The sequence below is a fragment of the Sphaerodactylus townsendi genome, linkage group LG01, assembly GCF_021028975.2.
Source record: "Sphaerodactylus townsendi isolate TG3544 linkage group LG01, MPM_Stown_v2.3, whole genome shotgun sequence".
Taxonomy (NCBI): domain Eukaryota; kingdom Metazoa; phylum Chordata; class Lepidosauria; order Squamata; family Sphaerodactylidae; genus Sphaerodactylus; species Sphaerodactylus townsendi.
Window position 1 is genome coordinate 81,782,216 of NC_059425.1, and position 22,378 is coordinate 81,804,593.

Below are 22,378 nucleotides of genomic sequence, written 5' to 3' on the forward strand. Positions count from 1 at the left end.
GTAGAAAATGTTGACAGAGACAAATGTTTCTCTCTTTCTCAAAATACTAAAACCAGGGGGCAGACATTGAAAATGCTGGGGGGAAGAATTAGGACTAATAAAAGGAAACGTTTCTTCATGCAACACATGATTGGTGTTTGGAATATGCTGCCATAGGAGGTGGTGATGTTCACTGACCTGGATAGCTTTAAAAGGGGCTTGGACAGATTTATGGAGGAGAAGTTGATCTATGGCAATGAATTTTGATCCTCCTTGATCTGAGATTGCAAATGCCTTAGCAGACCAGGTGCTCGGGAGCAGCAGCAGCAGAAGGCCATTGCTTTCACATCCTGCATGTGAGCTCCCAAAGGCACCTGGTGGGCCACTGCGAGTAGCAGAGTGCTGGAGTAGAAGGACTCTGGTCTGATCCAGCAGGCTCTTTCTTATGTTCTTACTGAGTGGTGCCTGGCATCAATTGACCCCCATGCTCTTCTTGTAGATACGCCCCTGCTCCATTTACATGTGAGGAGGCACTCCACTGCCTACTGAACAGCTTGTCTGCAGGACTCTCCCAGGTCTTTGTTTTCCTTGTTCTCTTAACTCCACCCATCAACTCACAGACAAAAGATTGCTGGCTTTGGTAAAGCCCTTCAAATTGCTGTTCCATTGATATTGCTGTTATGGTGGTTATATCGATATTGTAGTCCATTTCCAAAAATAATCCCCCCAAATAAAACAGACAAAGCAGTTCCCTGTATCACACTCAGCTGACGAAGGGGACCATGTCCTAGAACTGAAATCCCCCCCACTCCCTGCCACATACATACATACATACTTCCTGCTGCCAGCAGAGAGACTTGTTGTTTCAATATTCCTTGTTATTTTGATATTCCTGTATAGATCTACCATTTTTTGATAGATTTATTATGGTACACATACTTGAAGTTGAAATAAAGTTTTAAACAGCCCTCCTGATCATCAGGAAGGGTGGAAGGAGCAAAAAAGCCTGAAGCAAAGAATATTGCATTTCTTTCGTCTTCTCTGAGAAGCAGGGAAAAAAGGTTGCTCTTCGCCCACTCTGACAGAGATTATGGAATCTGCTGCATAGTGAGTGTTTGTGGGGGGTGCGGGTGGGGGGGAAGGAGTTTGTAACAAAATCTCTGCCCCTAAAAGAATCTCCCTTCAGCGTGGGTCAGAGCACCAGTGTATAATTGGCCATTGAATCCTTACCTGGAGTATGTGCTGCAATGAATGGCTCGTTTTTAACAGCTTCCTGAAATCATATAATAGCATATTAGAAATGTGGAAATTAGACAAAGTACATGAAGAAAAGAAGTTATTGATATTTCAGAAAAAGCACTTCCCATCATTGCTGACTAGGCACACTGTTCCAGATGTCAAATACAAAAAAAAGTGATGAAAAATTTTCTACACACATGAAACATTAGGGAAATGAGAATCTAAGGAATCTACAAGAGTAGACTGTATTGTTTTAGATGTCTTTAAAAGGATTTATTATAAAAATTACCATGCTTAATGGTTATTTCATTATCATCAATGTTTATATTTCTTAATATTTTTAACATTGTTATGTTATATATATATTTCTTATATTTTCTTTTGCGAGGAAATTGGATTATGTTTTTAACTTCTGATCTTTTCTTTTAACCAGTTAAAGCAAAAACAAAACTGAGAGGATTAATTATTTTATAGCACAGAGTAAATATTGTCACTAGCATGCTGTTGCCAAAGAGAGCTCCGGGGGCCTATTCAGAAGGTGTCTACCCTGCTTCAGAGGGTTCCTGTTTCTTCCATCTTATTGCTGGAAATGCTATGCATGTCCAGTTTAAAACAGCAGGTGACTGTCAGCTCCATAACATTTCTGGTGCCTCCTTGCTCTGTCATTTGAGTTCACAAAACAACTCTGGGTGCCTCCCTGCCAATCTTAACCAAGGGCTAGCTGCAGTATCAGGCATCTATATGGTGTACACGTAAAATCTTAACCAATATTCAATATTTTAACCAATATTGTTATTCAAGGAATAAGAGGGGACATCCTCCTATGGATTAAAAACTGGTTGAGAAACAGGAAGCAAAGGGTGAGTGTAATGGGAAGTTCTCACAATGGAGAGATGTAGGGAACAGTGCTCTTTAACCTATTCATAAATGACCTGGAAGTAGGGGTGGGTAGCATGGTGGCCAAGTTTGTGGATGATACCAAATTATGTAGGGTGATGAGAACCGCAAAGGATTGCAAAGAGCTCCAAGTGAACCTTGATAAATTAGGTGAGTGGGCTAAGAAATGGCAAATGCAGTTCAGTGTAGCAAAATGTAAAGTGATGTACATAGGGGCAAAAAATCCAAACTTCACATACACACTACAGGGGTCAGTGCTATCAGTCACAGACCAGGAAAGGGATTTGGGCATCTTAGTTGATAGTTCCATAGGAATGTCAACTCAATGCATGGCAGCTATGAAAAAGGCAAACTCTATGCTGGAGATAATTAGGAAAGGAATTGATAATAAAACTATATAAAGCAGTGGTGCGACCGCACTTGGAGTACTGTGTTCAGTTCTGGTCGCCACATCTCAAAAAGGATATCGAAGAGATAGAAAAAGTGCAGAGAAGGGCAACGAGGATGATTGAGGGATTAGAGCACCTTCCTTATGAAGAGAGGCTGCAGCGTTTAAGACTCTTTGCTTTGGAGAGGAGACATCTGAGGGGGGATATAATTGAAGTCTATAAAATTATGCATGGGGTAGAAAATGTCGACAGAAATTTTTCTCTCTTTCTCACAATACTAAAACCAGGGGGCATACATTGAAAATGGCGGGGGCGGGGGGGGGGGGCGGGGCAGAATTAGGACTAATAAAAGGAAACATTTATTCACGCAATGCGTGATTGGTGTTTGGGATATGCTGCCACAAGAGGTGGTGATGGCTACTAAGCTGGATGGCTTTAAAAGGGGCTTGGACAGATTTATGGAGGAGAAGTTGATCTATGGCAATGAATTTTGATCCTCCTTGATCTGAGGTTGCAAATGCCTTAGCAGACCAGGTGCTTGGGAGCAGCAGCAGCAGAAGGCCATTGCTTTCACATCCTGCATGTGAGCTCCCAAAGGCACCTGGTGGGCCACTGCGAGTAGCAGAGTGCTGGAGTAGAAGGACTCTGGTCTGATCCAGCAGGCTCTTTCTTATGGTCTTAATATTCTCGGCAATCACTGAAACCAACACGGAAACTTACCCTCTTTATGCTTGGGCTGCTGTTGCCACCTTCTGCCTCCTGTGTAGGAGTTTCATCGCTCTGAAGGTCTGAACTGTACGTGGAGGACTGACTCAGTTGCCTGTATGGAAGACAGCAGCCAGGTGGCCCAGAATGGTAAAAGAATACAAACTGTATTCAAGAACACTGAACAGAACTGCCAGCAGCAGATGCCTAAAGAACACTTTTATGATTCTGCAAGCAATACTCCTTTCTTAAAAAAAAAATACACGTGCAGCAGAGTGATAATTTCTCCTAGTTTTTGAATATCTGTGTAAGGGGAAAAAATTTTAGAGCTCCAAGGGAAAAGCGGATTGCTGTCATCATGCAGAGCTGTGTTCAAATTCAGTAGCACTTTAGCGGCCCACAAGATTGGGGGGGGTACATTTTTTCAGCAAATAATTTTTATTTCATTAACAAAAAGTTGCAGGAAAAGAAAAGAAAGTTAAAGAATAAAAAAGAAGTGAACATAAACAAATGTAACAATAATAAAGAGAAAGAAAGGTTATCAAGGAGAACAACAAAAAGAAGAGGGGGCTTTTTCAAGAACTCTATGTCTTACTCACACTGCTTATCCTGGATTTTTTTTAGATCTAGTGGCTCTAAAATCCAAACCCTTCTCGTCCATCTGTCAAATTTTAAGGTGTCCAATATTTGAGGAGGTGAGAGCTAAGAAGAACTTGCTCTATAGCTGGCAAAATAGACCCTATCAACAATGTGTAACTTTGGGAGCACTCGGAGGCTCAACCAAAATGAAACGCCATTCCACTGGAAGCCGAGGTGTACGCTTTAGAGAATCAAAGCTCATCAGATGTATTGGGAGCTTTGACTCTTGAAAGATTATACCCCAGAAAACTTGTTGGTTTCCAAGGTTCTATTGGACCCAGAACTTGCTCTACTACTGCAGACCAACATGGCTACACCCTGAAACTATCTTCATCATGCAGAATCTGAGCAAGCCTGAGGTAAGTGAGAAATTCCTATGGCTTGTGAATTAAGTATAAAGCATGTAGGCAGCTGATATCCCTGCCGAATTGGAGAAGGAGGCCTATCTTGCTGCTTGCCTCCCCAGCATTTAGTTGATAGATTAGTTGAAAAACCTTGCTGGAACTTTATGAAGTAAATATTGTTAGATTTTTGGCTTATAAAAGCAATGGTTACAGCTCAGTGGTATAGCACATGAAAAAGATCACAGATACAGTCCCTGGGATCTCTAGTGAGCAGGATTGGGAAAGGGTTTTGCCCAAGCACTTGGAGAACTGCTTTCAGTCAGAGGAAGAAGTACCAGTGATTTGTTTTAGTAAAAGGCAGTGGTATATCTTGAATAATACATTCCCAAACCACAACTACTTGCTTCAAGTTAAATGCATTACTTAGAGCAGCAAAGGAGCAACAACCTCATATATTATTTCAGGAATTTATTTACTAGAACATGTTAAATTTTAAAAGACACTTGTGCATGTTTTCATAATGCAAGCTAAGTACCATATTTATTAAACAGATGAGCCTAATATAAGATTCCCCCACAAAGTTGTACACAAAAAGTTTTTTTACTGGACTCAACTAAAACTTGTATGTGAATATGAGACAGCCCTCCTCCTTTCTGATGGCACACTTCAGGAAAAAAACAACAATTTGCATTTGAGTAAACATACATACATACGCCTTTCGCTGACTCATAGTCTGAGCTACATAGTCTGAGACTATGAGTCAGCGAAAGACAAACGGAAGGCAGAGATGGGAGTGGGCAACTCTTAACAGAGCCAGTGAGTAATGGGGGTAATAAAAAATAAAAGATGCAGGAAAAACAGATGAAATGGACTGGTGCAAGAAAGATAGATGAATAGGCATAATTTTGATTTCAGTATATATGTATCTGTGTAATTTTAATTTCAGATATACCCATTAGAAGCCTCAAAGAACTGTTGGAAGTTGTTTGAACATACTGGCATACTGAGGAAGATGCACGAAAACCTTCTATACGCGCGAGATGTTTTTATGTAGAACCTACAGAATTGGAATATGGACTATATGGAACTGAAGCTTTGTTTCTGAACAAAGAATTGAATGGACTAAGTAATTATTTATGTTTAGTTATAAGAGTTGGAAGACTTATGCTGTATCTTTAAGAACTTTGTCAGAGAAATAAGGAAATGTAAATACAAATAGAAGTGTTAAGTTGTTTAATTATATGTAAGATCAATATACAAGATTAGACACAGCCAGAGTGCAACGTGTGTATTTTTGAGTTTATTTGGGCTAACGTTGACATTGCACTCTTAAAGATAGTGGTGATAGTCAGAAACAAATACATAAATCAGGAGCAAATGCATGAATACATGATAGATAAAAAGGCCCCACGGGGAGCACAACAAGTATGTTCTACTGAGAACTCTCAACTATCTCCAGAATGAAATTGGTGACCGCTTCACAAAGACCAGGGTCTGAGTTGTTTAACAATAGAAATAACCTAGTCAGAACAGGCAGCCCAGATTGGAAGAAAAAATGTAAGTTGATATATTTAGATCTGATGTTATCAAATCTGGTGCAGTGCAAGAGTTGGTGAGTCGGGGTTTCAACCACATTAAGTCTGCAACTGCATAGCCTTGCAGATTTTTCTAAATTGCTGAGCCTACCCTATAATAGGGCAGAGGGCATAACGTTAAATCGCGCAATGGTAAGGGCTCTCCTTGCGCGTGGGTTTGTTAAAGTATGGAGGTAGTAGGCCATACGCCTCTGCTCAAATGGAATTAAGAGTTGTGTTGGAGAGCAGGTTCGTTTGGCTGCTAGATGTAAATTTGCAAATTCTAGATATAAAAGCCGATCCCTGAGCCTATTGTACACTTCTGAACAGGACATTAGGTAGAGTGATTCAATAGGCAGGCCGATGGAAATAATCTTTCTTTAGATTAGAGAGAACCAGGGGTTAGCCTTCGTGTCCTGTAGTGTCAATGAGACAAGGGAGCGTTCGGATGGCAGGTAGTGAAGGCGGAGCCAAAATCTGAAGGCTCTAAGCCAAGCTTTATGTTCCAGGGTGTTTTGCCCCAGTTCTAGACACAGGGCTGTGTAAGGGACACAGTTTGGAACTCCCATTACTTGGTGGAAAAACTTGGATTGGGGGACATTCAGAGCTTGGTTCACTGCTTGGATCTAGATGGGGACCCCATAGAATAGTTGGGATTCAACCTTTGCATTGAAGATCTTTAATGCAGCCGGAACAAATGAGTGCCCTCTGCTATAAAAGAATCGAAGGATTCCAGAGATACTAGGGGAGGACAGAGTGAGCGCTGCCTTTTGGTGCAAGGACCAGAAAAGATTGTGTGAAAAGGTGATGCCAAGGTATTTAAAACAATAAACTTGCTCAAGAAGAACATTGTTTAGTTTCCAGAAATATTTTTTGCGGGATCTAGCAAAAACCATGATTTTGGTTTTCTGATAGTTAATTGTTAATTTGTTGGTGTTGCAGTACTCAGAAAATTGTTTCATGAGCCATCTCATAATGCTGTCAGCCTGAATACCATTATTTGGCAATATGCATGCCTGGGGTAAATCAGATTTAGTTCTCAATAATTGTGAGCAATTTTTTCCCAGTTAGCGGTGAGCATCAGCAATGACAGTCAGGGATCTGTATGTGACTGGTCATCTAATATCACTTCAGTCCTACCAATCATAGCCACAACTAGCAGCAAATTAAAAAATTAAGCTGTGCCAGAGAAGTTAACTGCCTCCTGGGACTGATAATACTGAAAAATGGAAACAATTTGTTTCTTCAAGCGCAGCTTTTGAAATCTCAGTGTAAAGCTGTGGAGTTTGGTGAGATACATATCAAAGACATAGTTTTATGTCACTGTTCTTAATTGAGGACAGTCTAACACAGTGAACATAACACATACCTGTTATACTATTTACCTACCTTGCAGAAAGAGCACTTCGACAGAGGAATAGCAACATATTGATTCCAAGTATGTTAGGTCCATGTGTTTTATCAGCGTGACTGGTTTTGAATCTGGAAATAAAGATATTTTGTCCGTAGATTTTCCACACTCATTTAATACAATACACATTTTGGTTGCACAGAATCAAAGGACTGTGGTAAACAGCCTGTTGGCGCTGGCTGGTCAGCCAGTATCCAAAATGTGAATGCATGTAGTTTGCATATGAGAAAACATGTAAATAATTCACCTGAAAAAGCCACACATAGGTTTAGATGGAGATTTAGAAAGGTCAGATATGTTTAGATGGAAAAAGAACAAGGTTGTGTCTATTTTTTTTTAAAAAAAACATTAACAGGCCCAATCCAGAGATTAATTCTAAAATAATTAATTTGTAATTATTTTTACTTTTCAAGGTACATAATTCAGATTGCAGAGGTTGTCAGCAGGACTGGAAGGGAAATGTTGCATCCCTTTAATAGAAACTTGGGTGTTTTCTACATGGCGACATGTACAGTTTCCTAGTTACTCTTCATCTGCCAATAAGTGCAGTGGCAGTGGGTTTTCCACATGTAGGTTTCCCTGTTACTTCTTGCCATGGTACCATGACAACAACCATGCTTTCCCCACACTACCAGGGCTTTTAAGGGTAAAATGTAAAACTAATACCCTTTACAAGTCCCAGGTCATTACTGACCCTTGGGGTGATGTCACATCAAAATCTTTACTAGGCTGACTATATTTACAGGGTGGTTTGCCATTTGCCTTCCCAGTCATCTACACTTTCCCCCAGCAAGCTGGGTACTCATTTTACCAACCTCGAGAGGATGGAAGGCTGAGTCAACCTTGAGTCGCTTACCTGAAACTGACTTCCATCAGGACTGAACTCAGGTCATTAACAGAGTTTGGGCTGCAGTACTGCAGCTTACCACTCTGTGCCTCTTATAGCTTTTTAAAGCTTTTTTTAAATTGGCAACTGCATATTGTTAAATCAATAAATTTGCTAACCATATGTATAACAAATTCTCTGATTCCCAGCTTTCATTTTTGTAACAAGCAAGTCTTTAGCCCTTTTCACTGCAGAGATGTGCCTTTCACCTTGCATCTCTGCAAAAAAAAAAAAAGATACATACATACTTCTAGAAACCAGGAAATCAGAGAGTCTGTTGCACGTATTGTTGCACATATTTTCAGGATGTTATACTGAAATAGACACCTAAAGCTTTTCATGGTATATAGGTAAATGACATTATATCTGTTAAATTACATCCCACTGAGTCTCTGTTAAAGGGCAGGAGATTTTTTTTCTCCAGGCAGCTGGTAACCCTGTTTCCAACTATTTCTAGCTCTGTGCATTTAGCAGGACACTGTATGGGTGTGGAGTTCTGATCTGGATAGGGGCATGGTGATATGAATGTGGCAACAAGCGTGGGAATTGTGTAGTGCTGACATGTCACTACTCTGTAGGGTCTGGTGTAATGGGGGTTCAGATAGTCCATTGGTATAGAGGACCAATTAGAATGGTCTCCCTAAAGATTCTAACGGGTTTCTGATAAATCTTGGCATATTTCCTAATGGCAGGGTGGTGATTCTGTGGAAACACTGGCTAGTCTTTAGGACAGAGTCAGCTCTGATGCTGGACATGGTCATGCCCAGTGGCGTACCGCTAATGGGGACATGGGGTATCCCATGTCCCTGGGTGCACACCATTTGATCACATGGGAGGGCGCCAGGCACCAGCATCCAGTGGCTCCCTCCATGCTGCTCAGGTGGGTGCCATGGCCACAGGCAGGGAGGCTGGCTGTGGCCGTGGTGCCCGCTTGAGCCACCTGCTGCTGAGCTGTGGCTGCAGGCTGGCTCTTGCTTGAGTTGTGACCTGCAGTTGTGACCTGAGTTGTGAGCCGCAGCCACAGGCCAGCTCTTGGGCAGGAGCCAGCCTGCGGTTGCGGCTCAGCAACAAACAGCTCAGGCGGGGGGTGTGAGGACTCCACCAGCTAAAGGAGCAGCCTGGCAGGACTGGGCCAAGGGGTGGCCCATGGCAGGCTCCTGGCCCAGCTGTTCTGACCCACTGGGTAACCCACGGCCTGGCCCCGCCAATCTGCTCTTTCAGTTGGTGGAGCATCCACTGGCTGAAGGAGCAGCCTGGCTGAGCTGCCACCAGGCACCCCTCTGCCCACCCCTGCCAGGCCCATCCCTGCTGGGCTGCCCAGGACTGTGCAAAATTTTGAGATATTGCCTAGGAAGCTGCCCCACTGAACAGCAGAGGCGTAGCTGGGCCACTCTGCGTTTTCTGCCCCACCCTCACTTATCTTAGTTCAGCCTGAAAGTGCAGGCTGGAAAAAGCGGCCTGTTCACTTGATGCTGAAAACAGCCTGGTGGGAACTACACTTCCCAGAAGACCTTGGGGCTTGCAAGGTCTCCTGGGAAGTGTAGTTCCCAACAGGCCCTTTTCAACCTCAAGTGAACAGGCCACTTTTTTCAGCCTCCACTTTCAAGCTGAACAAAGGTAAGTGTGTGTGGGGTGGGGAGGCGCCACGGGGCTCAGGGGGCAATGCGCACTGCCCGTCCCCTTGTAGCTCCGCTTCTGCTGAGCAGACAGTCAAATTAAACATCTTAACATGGCAGCAGCAAAGCATTCAATCTTACTACCTGTGTGGTGGTGGAATTAATTGGCAGTTGTGTCCAGAGGCAAGTACTTAATTACCTGGTTGAATTTGTCTTGAATTTGTGGCTGAAATCTGTAATAGACCAGACATTTTTGAAAAATCTCAACACCAATCCAAACAGAATAGAACAAATGAGAATGGCCTGTTTAGAAAGAGATAGCCCATTTTGTGTGGGGGTTATACTCTCCTTCAATCAGGTTCAGAGTTTGAGTACGGCTGGACCCAGTTGTGCTACAGGATTCTCATGGCATGGATGCAGCTCAGAATATCTTGTACTGTCAGGTAGCTAGTTGGCTTTGCCTTCTGCTGAAAGACAAAGACCTGATTCCTGCTATTCCTGTCACAGTGATATCGTGGTTAGACTACTGTAAAGTTCTCTATGTGTGGTGGTGAATGAATGAAAACAATCAAACTGAAACAGTATTTTGCTCCACTTGCACACTGATATTGATAAAATCACATAATGGCAGTGGCGGGATTTGGCAGGTACGCACCACTTCAACAGAACCAGTTGTTAAAATGGTGCTTGTAAACAACCAGTTGTTAAATTATTTGAATCCTACCACTGGAACCGGTTGTTAAATATGAGCTGCCTCTCCTAATAATGGCACTTTCCACACTGAGATTTAGTCAGTCTATGGGGGTTTCTCAATGTCCTTTGTAACTTACATGTGTCTGGCAATGGCAGATTCAAAATCCCACATGATGATAGCACCATTTTCACTTGCAGTTGCTAACAAATTATAACCTTCAAGTCTTAGTACATCAAAACACTTCACTTTTACTTCAGGTGGTAAAGGATTCTAAAGGATGCAAAAAGAAGACTTACTAACGATGACAAGCTGCTGGTCAAAATAATAGTAAATATTAACTAAAGCAATTATACAGCACTTAAAATTAAGCACTGAGCACATACATTTTAAGAAGAAGAAATTCTACCCACTGGAAGGGTACTAAACTAAAAGGTCAAGATCCTCACAAGTCCCTGGAGCTCACAGGGTAGCCTAGCACTATCTCAGCCTCACAGGATAGATTGTAAGGATAAATGAGGGAACAAAAACTCATGTATATTGTCATGAGTTCCTTGGAGGAATGATGGGAGATTTTTTTGTACATTTTCATCCAAGGATGATATACATGGACCTCTTCCCCTCCATTTTATCTTTACGGCAACACTGTGAAATCGGTTAAGCTGGGAAAATGTAACTGCCCCAAGATCACGCAAGCTTTCTTCATGTTCATGTGGGGATTTGAACATCCTCATCTAACATTCTAACTATGCTGCACTGGCTCTTAAAAAGATACAGCACCATCCTGAGGAGAGGGAGGGAAAAGTCCTGAGGAAGTCAACTAACCATTCAACCAGGATACCTGAGATATGCTAGCTGCATGTGTGCCGCAGTTGGACGCCAGGGCAGCAACAACATCACAGATTCCCACCAGAGCACCACAAGTACAACCATCTGGGGAGTGGGACAAGGGTGTGCCAGGAGTTAGCTGGCTCTCTAAGCTGCCTCTGCCTGGGAACACTACCAGAACCAACATAAGGTTACGCCTGAGAACATTGTGATGCAACCAGAGGAGTAGCAGGGAAAAATGGTGCCCAGGGGCAACACCTGCTTCAGGTGCCCTTCTCCCCACCCTCTTGTGCTGCCCCTTGCACCCCATTTACCTTAGCTGGCAGCTGCTTCGACGGCAGGGGTCCCAGCAGCTGCTCCAGTGGTGGCAGTCCCGGGCAACCTTGCAGGGCCAGGCCAAGGGTTGCCCAGTGGCAGCCCAGCCAAGCTGCTCCTTCAGCCGGAGTGCCCCCCCACCCCTGAGCCGCTTGCTGTTGAGCCGTAGCTGCAGGCCGGCTCCTGCCCAAGAACCGGCCTGTGGCCACGGCTCCTACCTCCCCGGCCTCTTTGCTGACAGGGAGGCCAGCTCTCAGGCAGGAGCTGGCCTGCGGCTGTGGCTCAGCAGCAGGATACTCAGGTGGGTGCCCTGGTTGCAACTGGCCTCCCTGCCAGCAGAGAGGTTGGGGAGTGGAGGAGCTGGCCTGTGGCCACGGCACCCACCTGAGCAGCACAAAGGTCCCACAAGGACCTGGCTGGTGCCCAGTGCCCCCCCCACATGATCAAATGGCGTGCGCCCAGGCACATGGGATACCCCGTGTCCCCATTAGTGGTACGCCACTGAGTGTATCCCATAGGTGCCCATGAAGTGGGAAAAGCCTGAGTGCCCACACAGCTGTAATCCTGTCCACAAGATCTGAATTAGCTTATGATACTAAATAAATCACTGCGCAGCAACCACACACACTCACTCCTCCACACTCAACTATGGCCTTTCCAGAGCTACATAAACTCCAGCTGGGGTGTTTAGAAACTGTTTGTGTGCATAGCACAGGCTCTCTCCCCCAGGACCCTGATGTGTATGCTTAGAACATGCAACATTGCATTTGAGTTGTGGATGGAAAAGGACAGAGAGGACACTCTGCTCTAATACCCAAGGGAAAGAGTGAACACTGCTGCAATTTGACTAACATGTCTCTGTGAAAAATCTGTACAGGTACTTCATCTCCACAGACACACACTAAAAAACTGAGCCCATGCCTCCAAGAAGGAGGAAGCACTGTGCCCCTGACAAGTAAGTAGCGGCAGAGAGTCAGCAACACTGGACTGGAGGCTATACTCACCATTCCCTTCCTCCTTTTACCCAACCTGAGCTTCCTTCTTGTACCCACACACCCCAACAGCTAAGGCTACCATGGTGTGCATAGCCAATATGTAAGGACACCCAGGAAAGTCTGCCTGGGCGTGTTGCCTATCATTGGTGGTGGTGGAGACTGGAAGGGATGCTGGGAGTCCCATATCAAGCTGGCCACCCAGTCCATTGCCAAGGTGTTCTTTCCCCTCCAGGCAGAGGACTAACAACTGGGTTCTGACCTGACAACTGTGCCTAGTGAAATTGTTGGCCAAACACCTATGGCACCTGTTGTCTTGCAGGAAAGAAGTTCTATGCAGCATCCAGGGGCATAGATCTAAGGGGGCGGGGCGCGCACGATGCATTAGGCACGCGCCCCTGTGGGGGTGTGGTGACAGCAGGGCGGGGGCTTTCAGGCATGGGATGGGGCAGAGGACACTCCAATGCACTGGGTGCTTTCCCCCCTTGCTATGCCTCTGGCAGCATCATCAATGAATGGAACTGAAGTGCAACTCCATACAGGGGAAGCGTTAACATCATTGGAATGGGTGACCAGCAGGAGTATTCTTGCAAATAGAACCCCTTTCGTGGTGGTGGAGGAACTGCAGACCTTGCTGCTGTCTTACAAAGACTACCTAATCATCTTTAGAATTTAGAGTTCTCCAAAGGTTTGGAAACACTTTTCACCTCCATATCAGCTTCCACAGGATCCTTCTCAGGCAATAATTGAACATCTGGAAAAAATCCATTTGCTTTCCTCGTAATGGGACTCAGTCTTAAAGGTATTAGTGGATTGCCTTGAAGTGCCAGTGATAGGGCTTCAGGAAGACTCCAGGTAATACTCAGAAGAGGTTCACCTTCATTACTCTAAAAGAACAAACCATTAGGGGTAGCAGGAAATATGTACTTCACAATTATATTGAATATTTTAAAAATATTTGGGAGAAATTATCAGGTTTTTAACAGATTTCTAATATCTCACTGGGAGGAGATAGTGAAAAATACATTTCTGTTATACTGGAAAATGAATAATGCAGTACTGAAGATGAATAATACAACAGCAGCCTTAGTGTTGGTACAAGACCCTCTTGGATGATCTTGGTAGAAGGGCGGGGAGATAAACATTTATAGCTAGAGAAAACTCACATGGAAGCAACATTTCTGAAAATGGGCATCTTTTTGAAAGTACTGTACATATGACCCCAAACCAACCAGAAAAAGATGAGAAGCATAGATAAAAATCAAGGCCGCCCTAAACAACAACTTTGAAACCTATACAATCAAAATAAACAGAACATCCTTTAATATGTAAACAATATATCAGTAATCTACGTAACATTGCTATGGTAAATCATACACAATTCAGTGTACTGTTTTTATCAGCGTTTCCTCTGTTAAATTGGTAAATACTTCCAATACCTGGGCTTAAATTTTCACCATTCTGGCTCCTGGACTACCCACAGACAATTAGCCCTGAAGACAGCAAACATTGGTGTATTATCCATCCTACATTATTACTGCATGGGGAAGGCGGGGAGGGGTGCATTATGCTCCTCCTATGATAAAAATCTTTAATGCAAAGGTGGGGAAGCAATTGTTATACTGTAAGAGCATGGATTGGTGCAGCCTCTCAGGAGCTGGATAGGTTTCAGGCTAGATTTATAAGAGTGATCCTCAAGGTACTGTACTGTGTTTCAAATGCAGTTCTCGTATTAGAAATGGGTGAGTGTCCTTTGACTTATAGAGCATGGTCCATAGCATTAAGCCTTTGGTTCAAAATAAAGATCTCATGGGGTGAAGGTTTACTAACCTAGGCCGTTTCCGCACGGCCAATTAACGACGGCCTGGGGGCGGTAAAAACGCCGCCCCCAGGCCGCCGTTCGCACAGGCGCCGCTGCTGCAACGCAGCAGCGGCGACCTGGATGCGCTTCCCTCCCCCCAGGGCGGCCTCAGGCCGCCCTAAACAACAACCCTTTAAAGGGCTGTTGTTGGGGAGGAAGTGTCTTCCCGGCGGCGTGGTGCGAACCGCGCCGCTGGGAAGACGCTTCTCCCGTCTCCGCCCCACTCACGGTGTCCTCGTCGTCGCCTGCTGGGCGTCGCAGCCCCGCCCATACTGTCCTCCGACCTCCAGGGGTCGGAGGGCAGCGATGGGCGAGGCTCTGGCGCCAACAGGCTACGTCGCAGGACACCGAAGGGAAGCGGCGGCTCCATGCGGAGCCGCCTGCCGTTTGCTGGCCTCCGCTTCACCCGTTCATGCGAACGGGCTTGCGCCCCCACGCCGCCCGCACTCTTGGCGGCGTGGGGGCGCAAGGAGGCCGTGCGGAAACGGCCCTACTTAGCTCAAGATGATTATTACAGTAACTGGATGAAACTGACAGCAAAAATAGCTGCCTCAATAGGTCTTTCTTCCTCCTTTTTAGCCTTTTTGGAGTATAACATCGCGCTTAAATCTCTAGTGCAGAGATTATGGGATATTGCTACAGCTGATCTCTGGTCCTGTGCCCATGCTGTTTGTTCCCCGACCTGTTTTTCTATAAATTATGTGGTTCCATTCTGTGTGCTAATTACTTGAAAACCCTGATGGTTTTTCACTATCGATGGCTGTTCACAAAAGCAAAGCTAGATGCATTTCCATCTCAAAACCTTCATGGTAGGCTCACAGGTGTTCCTTATCCACTCAGACTATGCCCCTAACCCTAAGGATATAAAAACATTACTACATATTCTTTTTTGCAAGTTTATCATTGTGAGCAGCAACAGAGGATTTTTCTTCTATTGTCAAAATTGAGAGATAGTACAGAACAATCCAGCATACATTTTTTGTTACAAGACAAAAAAATAGGATCACACTAGACTCGGTAGCAAAATTTCTGGCAGAAGTTTTCAGAATTAAAAACCAGAAATCTCAAGCAGCTGTTCCCCATTGTACTATTTTGCTCCTAAGTCTATGTAATGTGACCCCTTTTGTTCCTTTAATATATAGACTTGTTTGTTATTGTTTTTGCCATTAAACTTTTATTCAATTTAAAATGTCACATAAATCTGTCACTCATAAACATTCAATTAAAAAAAACAAAACTATAATGTAAAATAAATCATTATTGACATTTCTTTGTGACTTCTTTATTATGACCAAGAGATACTATTTCCTTGTCTTTCTTAATAATTTCCTTACAAATATTCTTAGTGATTAACATTAAGATATCTTCCCTAAGTGGCTAAAGTTAGATTACTGTAAAGTGATATTCATTATTAATGAAAAGTAAGAATAAAAACAAAGAAAAATAACATAAAATCTTTGAATAACATAAAATCTATTCAAAATCCAAAAATAAGCATATTACATAATCAATGGAGATATAATATATGTTATTATTATTATTATTATTATTATTATTATTATTATTATTATTATTATTATTATTATTATTATTATTATTATTATTATTATTATTTATTTGACTTAATATACCGCCCAATCCCCGAAGGGCTCTGGGCGGTGTACATCATAAAATCACATAAAACATCATAAACATCCATAAGTTATAATAAAACAGCAATTATAATATATCGAGATGGCGTCCTATCTAGACCTAATCCCTTTAACAAGAGGGGGTAATGGTCCCGGTGGTATAAGGGAACCATAGATCTTAATAATGGATCCCGTTGGCATTGGGATTCCAACCTAGGGGAAGGAAGGGGGCACTCAGCGGCTGGTTTCTCTAAAAGCCCGGTGGAACAACTCAGTCTTACAGGCCCTGCGGAAATCCCCAAGGTCCCGCAGGGCCCGGACAGCTGGAGGAAGAGTGTTCCACCAGGCAGGGGCCAGAGCCGTAAAGGCCCTGGCCCGAGTGGAGGCCAGCCGCATCATTGAGGGGCCAGGGATCTCCAGTAAATTGAGGCCTCTGCCGAACGCAGAGGTCGAGCTGGGACATATGGGGTAATGCGGTCCCGAAGGTACGAGGGTCCCAGGCTGCGTAAGGCCTTAAAGGTCAACTTGTATGTTGCTTGTATCTCAGCTCGTAGGAAAAACCCAATATCAAATAAATATAGAAAAGCAAAGCAAAACAGTTAGTGTATTTCAATTTATATTACTTATCTATTTCTTAGGCCGTTTCCGCACGGCCCATTAATGGCGCCCTGGGGACGGGATAAACGCCGTCCCCAGGGAGCCATTTGCACAGGTGGCGCTGCTGCAACGCAGTAGCGCCGACCTGACTCCGCTCCCTCTCCCCCAGGCGGCGTCAAGCCGCCCTGAAAAACAACCCTTTAAAGGCCTTCCACAGCGTGTTCCCGGCGGCGCGGTGCGAACAGCACCGCCGGGAACACGCTGTTTCCCTTCCCCGTTCCACTCACCGTGTCCCCGTCGTCGGCCTGCTGGCCGTCGCAGCCCCGCCCACGCTGTCCTCCGACCCCTGGAGGCAGCTCCGTGCGGAGCCACCTGCCGTCTGCCGGCCTCTCTGGAGGCCGCCCGCATGCTTGCATGCGAACGGCCTCCGCCTCCACGCCGGCGGAATTCTTGCCGGCGTGGAGGCGCCCTTACGGCCGTGCAGAAACGGCCTTAGATAGACCCTATCAAGGTAATTTATTTCCATATTGTCTTTTCTACGTGTTGATCGAACATCCTCCATGTTACTTCATATCGTTTTACAAATAAGTCTTTCAGATAGGTAAGAGAGTTTGTCAAAAATTTTGAATTCTATTAATGAGTGTAACCAGTCTCTACAATTCGGAATCTTCTTATCTTTCCACTTCTTTGCCACCTGTATTCATATTTGACTAGATTTAGCATATGTTGTTATAGTAGTCACAGATCTCTTTTGTATTTTCTCAAAAAATCATCAATTTTGGATGGTGAATCTATATTTACTCCTTTCCCTTTAAAGGCAAAAGAGATCCCTTCAATTTGATTCCACCTAAACCTTATACCTTTTTTTTACTGTGCCTGTTATTGGGGCATAGTCCTTCCTTTTCTCAAAATGGAGGTAGGGATTTCTTTTAGAATAGCCAGCTCATGGCCTTCTAATTGGAACTTCAGATTTGCCTGCTTGAATAAAATTTCATCCCTAATTGATTTTTAAGTAAATGTAATTAGTATGTCCTTGGGTGCTCTCCTTTCAGCTGCAAACCTTGTATTGACCCTAAACAGTCGTCTATTTCTGCTGTATGATCTTCTTCCTCCTTCCTCCTTTTTACAAAATTCCTCCTTCCTCCTTTTTACAAAATTAGCCAGAACCAGTCTTATTCTTAAATCTTCCTTGTCTAATTTTTTCCTTAAGATCCTTAAATCTTCCTTGTCTAATTTTTTCAAACCTCTCACTCTTAAGGTCCTTTTCCTTGAGATCAAGGAAGGCTATTTTATATTCTAGTACATCCATTTGTTTTGAGTATTGGGAAGATTCTATTTCAGTTCTTCAATTTGTTCTTTAGTTTCTTTTAGCTGAGAACTCAGCTGCAGAATAATTTCTTCCAGTTTTTTCACTTGCGAGACCTCCTCTCTCACCGTTGTTATTTCTTCTTTTCATTTTGTTCAGTCTTTCCTTTGTTTGTTCTTGATTGGCTGTGATTTTTTTCAAGCATTTGGTCCAATTTATGAGTTTGGTCTAAGCTGTTTTTTTCCGGTGTCTTCATCTTCCCATTTATCATTCTGGTATTATTTTTGGTGCGTTTTGCAGCCATTTTCTAAATTGCTGTATGTAACATAGTTATTATGATAGGGCCAGATGTCTGATTCTCTTCTCCTGCATATTATACTCTTTTAAGACAGCATTTCACACCCATTATCTAGGGCCATTTCCGCATGGGTGGAATATGGCGGCCTGGGGACGGCTGGGAAGCGCACTTTTCTGGAAACGCCGGCTGGAAGCCACTGCTGTGCGAATGGCAGCAGCTTCCTGGCGCTTCCCCCCCCCACTCCCTCCCTGCACTTACCTTGTCCCCGGGCCTCCGGTGCGTCGCCGAGGCCTGGGGACACGCCCCCCTGCTCTGCGACGCTGGAGCAGGCGCGCAAGGCCGGGGGGGCGTGTCCTCAGGCCTCAGCGATGTGCCGGAGGCCCGGGGACATGCCAGGTCGGTCGGGCGACGGTGCTCTGCGGCGCCGTCGTCCTGGCTCTTTCTGGGACCATTCATGTGAACGGTCACAGCGTCGTCAGGTCGGCGTCGAGTACGCCGACCCGGCCGCTTCCGCCTTCGTGCGGAAATGGCCTTGGTAAAATGACTCGCTGTTTTGTTTCCTGGAGTTCGGTTGCTCCCATGGAGTTCTGTTGCTCTTTCCTGGAGTTGGGTTGCTCTCTCCAAGGAATTCTATTGCCGCTACTTCCTGGTTCCTCGAGGAAGTCACTGCTGGAGCACCACTCCAATCTGGATCCCCACTTCACCCACCGGAACCCTGCCAAGCTGCCACATCTCGCTCTACCTTCTTAAAGGTAACAACAATTTTTTGCAAGCAAACTAATCGGTATCAATTTTCAATTTAAACTTGAATAGCATCCATATAACTGTTTAAGATCATGCACTCACAGTGATAGGGCTGCTAAAATCGTCAGCTTCTTGGTCTTCCATTTTGCTTCCTCTGTTTCAGTTTTCTTTCATTTCAGTCGTTCGCTCATCTCTCCTTGTGCATAGTGCTACAAGCTGGTCTGCCTCTCACACTTAGGGTTATCTCTTAGAAAAATATTTCTTTCTCTTAGACCCCAATTTGGGTTCTATCTTAGATAATTTGTCATGCTGCATTTTCAGGCGCTTGCCTCTCTTCATCAGCCGCATGGTGAAGCTGCTATTCGCTCTTGTTTACTTTCTCTTGCCAGCAACAAACACCCCGAGTAGAATCTATTAGCTTCTCCTCCCATTAATACGGGGGATTTGGGTCTGAAAATCATCTCAGACCCCAGATGCAGGTGGATGATAGCAGAGTCTTCTTCTCCCATTCTGGAGAAAAGATGTCACCCATCTTCCTGCAGCACCAGGAGTCCCAGGAGCTCAGTTCTTGGACCTGTTTGTTATTGTTGACTGGATACTGTTTCCAACTGTTTTATAGGTCAATTGAATGGAACAATAAATCTTATCTAATTGATTTCTAATAAGGAAAAATATCCTGCATTTGGTGAGTGCTGAATTGATTTTTCCTCTCTAAAGATGGATTGATTTTTCCTCTCTAACAGCAAGATTCCTACCAGCACTACTGATTAATTATTTTGTATTGCTGTGCAAAATGTTATGAAAACTTTCTAAATGGATTTGTCACACTGAGATTATTTATCTGAGCTGGACAAGTGAATAAAAATAATATTTATGGTAGCTTCATAGCATGGCAAATATTTACATTGTGTCCTCAGGGTTCAAGGCACTTTCAGTGCGAGCAACAAAGAGAAGATTCTTTACTGTATGGAAGTTACAGTCTACCTTTCAACAGAAAGCAGAACAACAAAAGGGGGAAGGGGAATGGAGAGCCAGGATAAATGAGAGCAAACACACTTACATGTTCAGGGCTTAGTTTCTATTGGGGATGAGGATTGAGGGACTACAAAAGCCTCACAGAAAGGGTATTTCTTGCAGAGAAATGTGAAATAAGAAAAAGGATAGCATGGCACCACATAGCTCTCTTGGGAAGGAGTTTCAGACAAGGGGATAAGCAAGAGAGTTGCTGAGGAGAAGACCTCTGAGCATCGGCATGTGGTCAAACTTGAGAAATGAAGGTCATAAGCAAGGATGTGATGCCAGAAAGGGGTGTGTGTGTGTGTGTGTGTGTGTGTGTGTGTGAGAGAGAGAGAGAGAGAGAGAGAGAGAGAGAGAGAGAGAGAAATAAACAATAATTACACTAATTGCTTGGGTAGACATCGGAGAATAAAACTATATGAAGAAGATGATAATGTTCTATTATATTATGAAGTGACATGAAGCAAGAACAGTATTGGTAATTTAGTCCTGCCGATCCTCTTATTGCAACATTTTAAAAGATCGCTGTTGATAAATCTAATTCCTTAAAGGACTGTTTGTCCTTTAAAATTAATAACTGCAGAATGAAGGAATAAAAACATATTAAAATGTTAAATACCTGAACAATGTTTATTGTTCCACTGTACTCCAACACCATGATCACATGTTTGCTCTCACTAGCCTTCAGGTAAATCATCTGAATCAGCCAGTGTTCATAGTCACAGCTTTCTTTGGGTAGAGGCAATGTTTTCAGTTGTTGTCCACTGCCAAAGTCCCATGTTTTTACAGTCCCTGAATGTGTAGCAAAGCAGGAGAGTCACTGTGGCATGTATTCTGATCAGAAGGAGCACTGTCTAACTTTTAACTACAAAAATTCACCCAACAATAGATATGCTAGTCTTTATTTATTTGGGAACAGATTGAGTCGAATATAATTTAAGTGGAACTTGAACCCAGTTCTAAGTCAAACTGGGCTATAGTGTCTGCTTTCTTCAAGGTAAGGCCATGTGAATTTTTGAGAGGGTAGCTCAGCCCTCCTATGGTAACTTTTATGTCTGAGGAATGGTCTTCATAAACAAGAAGGCAATTGGTGAAACTGTTCTTAGGCTACATTCATTTGGATTGCACAGCACAGTAATGTGAATGGCATATTTTTCTCTCACAGTCCTTACCACAAAATAATACATTATTTTAAAGATAGATGTTACTGCAATTAACAATTATTTCATTGCTTTACCATCACATGCTCCAGTTGCAAGATGAAATCCATTTTTATCAATTGCTGCACATGTCAACTCAATGCCAGGCCCATGAGCATCCTCAATCTGGTATATTAGCTGCCCTGATTCCAGTTCCCAGATCTAAATGTAAAATGAATTACATGCATGCCAACTTATGCAAATATAGAAGTTATTTTATTTTCTCTATAAAAGTTAACGTATCAGTGTTGCTTTTTCAAAGCTGTATTAAGCTAAGGAAGAAAATGATAAAACTTGGAGGAAACCCCACAGGGAAGACCAAAAACCTCAATTAATAGCATCCTTTCAAAAACTTAACAGACAAGCAAAAGTAATTAATTTGTTTGCAGTGCAGCTGAATGTATCCCAATATAAAAAATGACTGCTCTGCAACTAAATTATTTATTTATCATAGCAGTCAATTATATATCATCAATCTTTAAAAGAATTAAGCCCCACAAATGGCTTCAAAATTATGATCTGCATATTTCTGGTGGGTCGTTCCTTTAGAGATCATATCACCCCCGTGTTGCGCCGCCTACACTGGCTCCCAGTGGAATTCCGGATCATTTTCAAGGTGTTGGGGTTAACCTTTAAGGCCCTTTATGGCCAGGGGCCCTCATACCTTAGTGACCATCTCAGGTAGGCCACTGTGATCTGCAGAGGTTAATTTACCGACAGTCCCCTGTCCCTCCATGATGCGGCCGGTCTCTATCCAGGCCAGGGCCTTTACAGCCCTGGCTCTGGCCTGGTGGAACACACTTCCATCAGCTGTTTGGACCTTGCGGGACCATAGTGAATTCCGTAGGGCCTGCAAAACCAAATTGTTCCGCCAGGCCTTTGGGGAGGCCAGCCTTCTCTGATGCCCCCGCGCCACTTGTTATGCTATCTCTGTCATTTCTGATGTAATATCTTATGTAGCACTGCCGGTCCCCTCCCAGCCTTGGGATTGGGTGCCATCAACAAATTGAGGTCAACTAATGGAGGTTATGTTAATGCTGCTGTGTTTTTAAGGGTTTTAATATTATGGGTATATTTTATTTTATTTATTATGTACGGAGTTCTATGCACTGGTTTGCTGTACACAGCCCAGAGCCCTCGGGGGTGGGCAGTTTTGATGATGATGATGATGATGATGATGATCAACAACAACAACAACAACAGTTTATTATTTAACACTT

General features: G+C 43.6%; 1 protein-coding gene across 1 annotated transcript in view; it reads right to left on the reverse strand.

The window, feature by feature from the left end:
* WDR64 (WD repeat domain 64) overlaps nucleotides 1-22,378 on the reverse strand; it is a 72,781-nt gene that overhangs the window by 15,834 nt on the left and 34,569 nt on the right. Inside the window, exons 13-19 of the mRNA XM_048505090.1 lie at nucleotides 21,197-21,320; nucleotides 20,579-20,751; nucleotides 13,213-13,392; nucleotides 10,510-10,643; nucleotides 7,156-7,248; nucleotides 3,225-3,324; nucleotides 1,181-1,252 (exon numbers count right to left, since the gene is read on the reverse strand). Of these exons, the coding sequence (XP_048361047.1) occupies nucleotides 1,181-1,252; nucleotides 3,225-3,324; nucleotides 7,156-7,248; nucleotides 10,510-10,643; nucleotides 13,213-13,392; nucleotides 20,579-20,751; nucleotides 21,197-21,320 (876 nt within the window). The remainder of the gene's footprint in view (nucleotides 1-1,180; nucleotides 1,253-3,224; nucleotides 3,325-7,155; nucleotides 7,249-10,509; nucleotides 10,644-13,212; nucleotides 13,393-20,578; nucleotides 20,752-21,196; nucleotides 21,321-22,378) is intronic.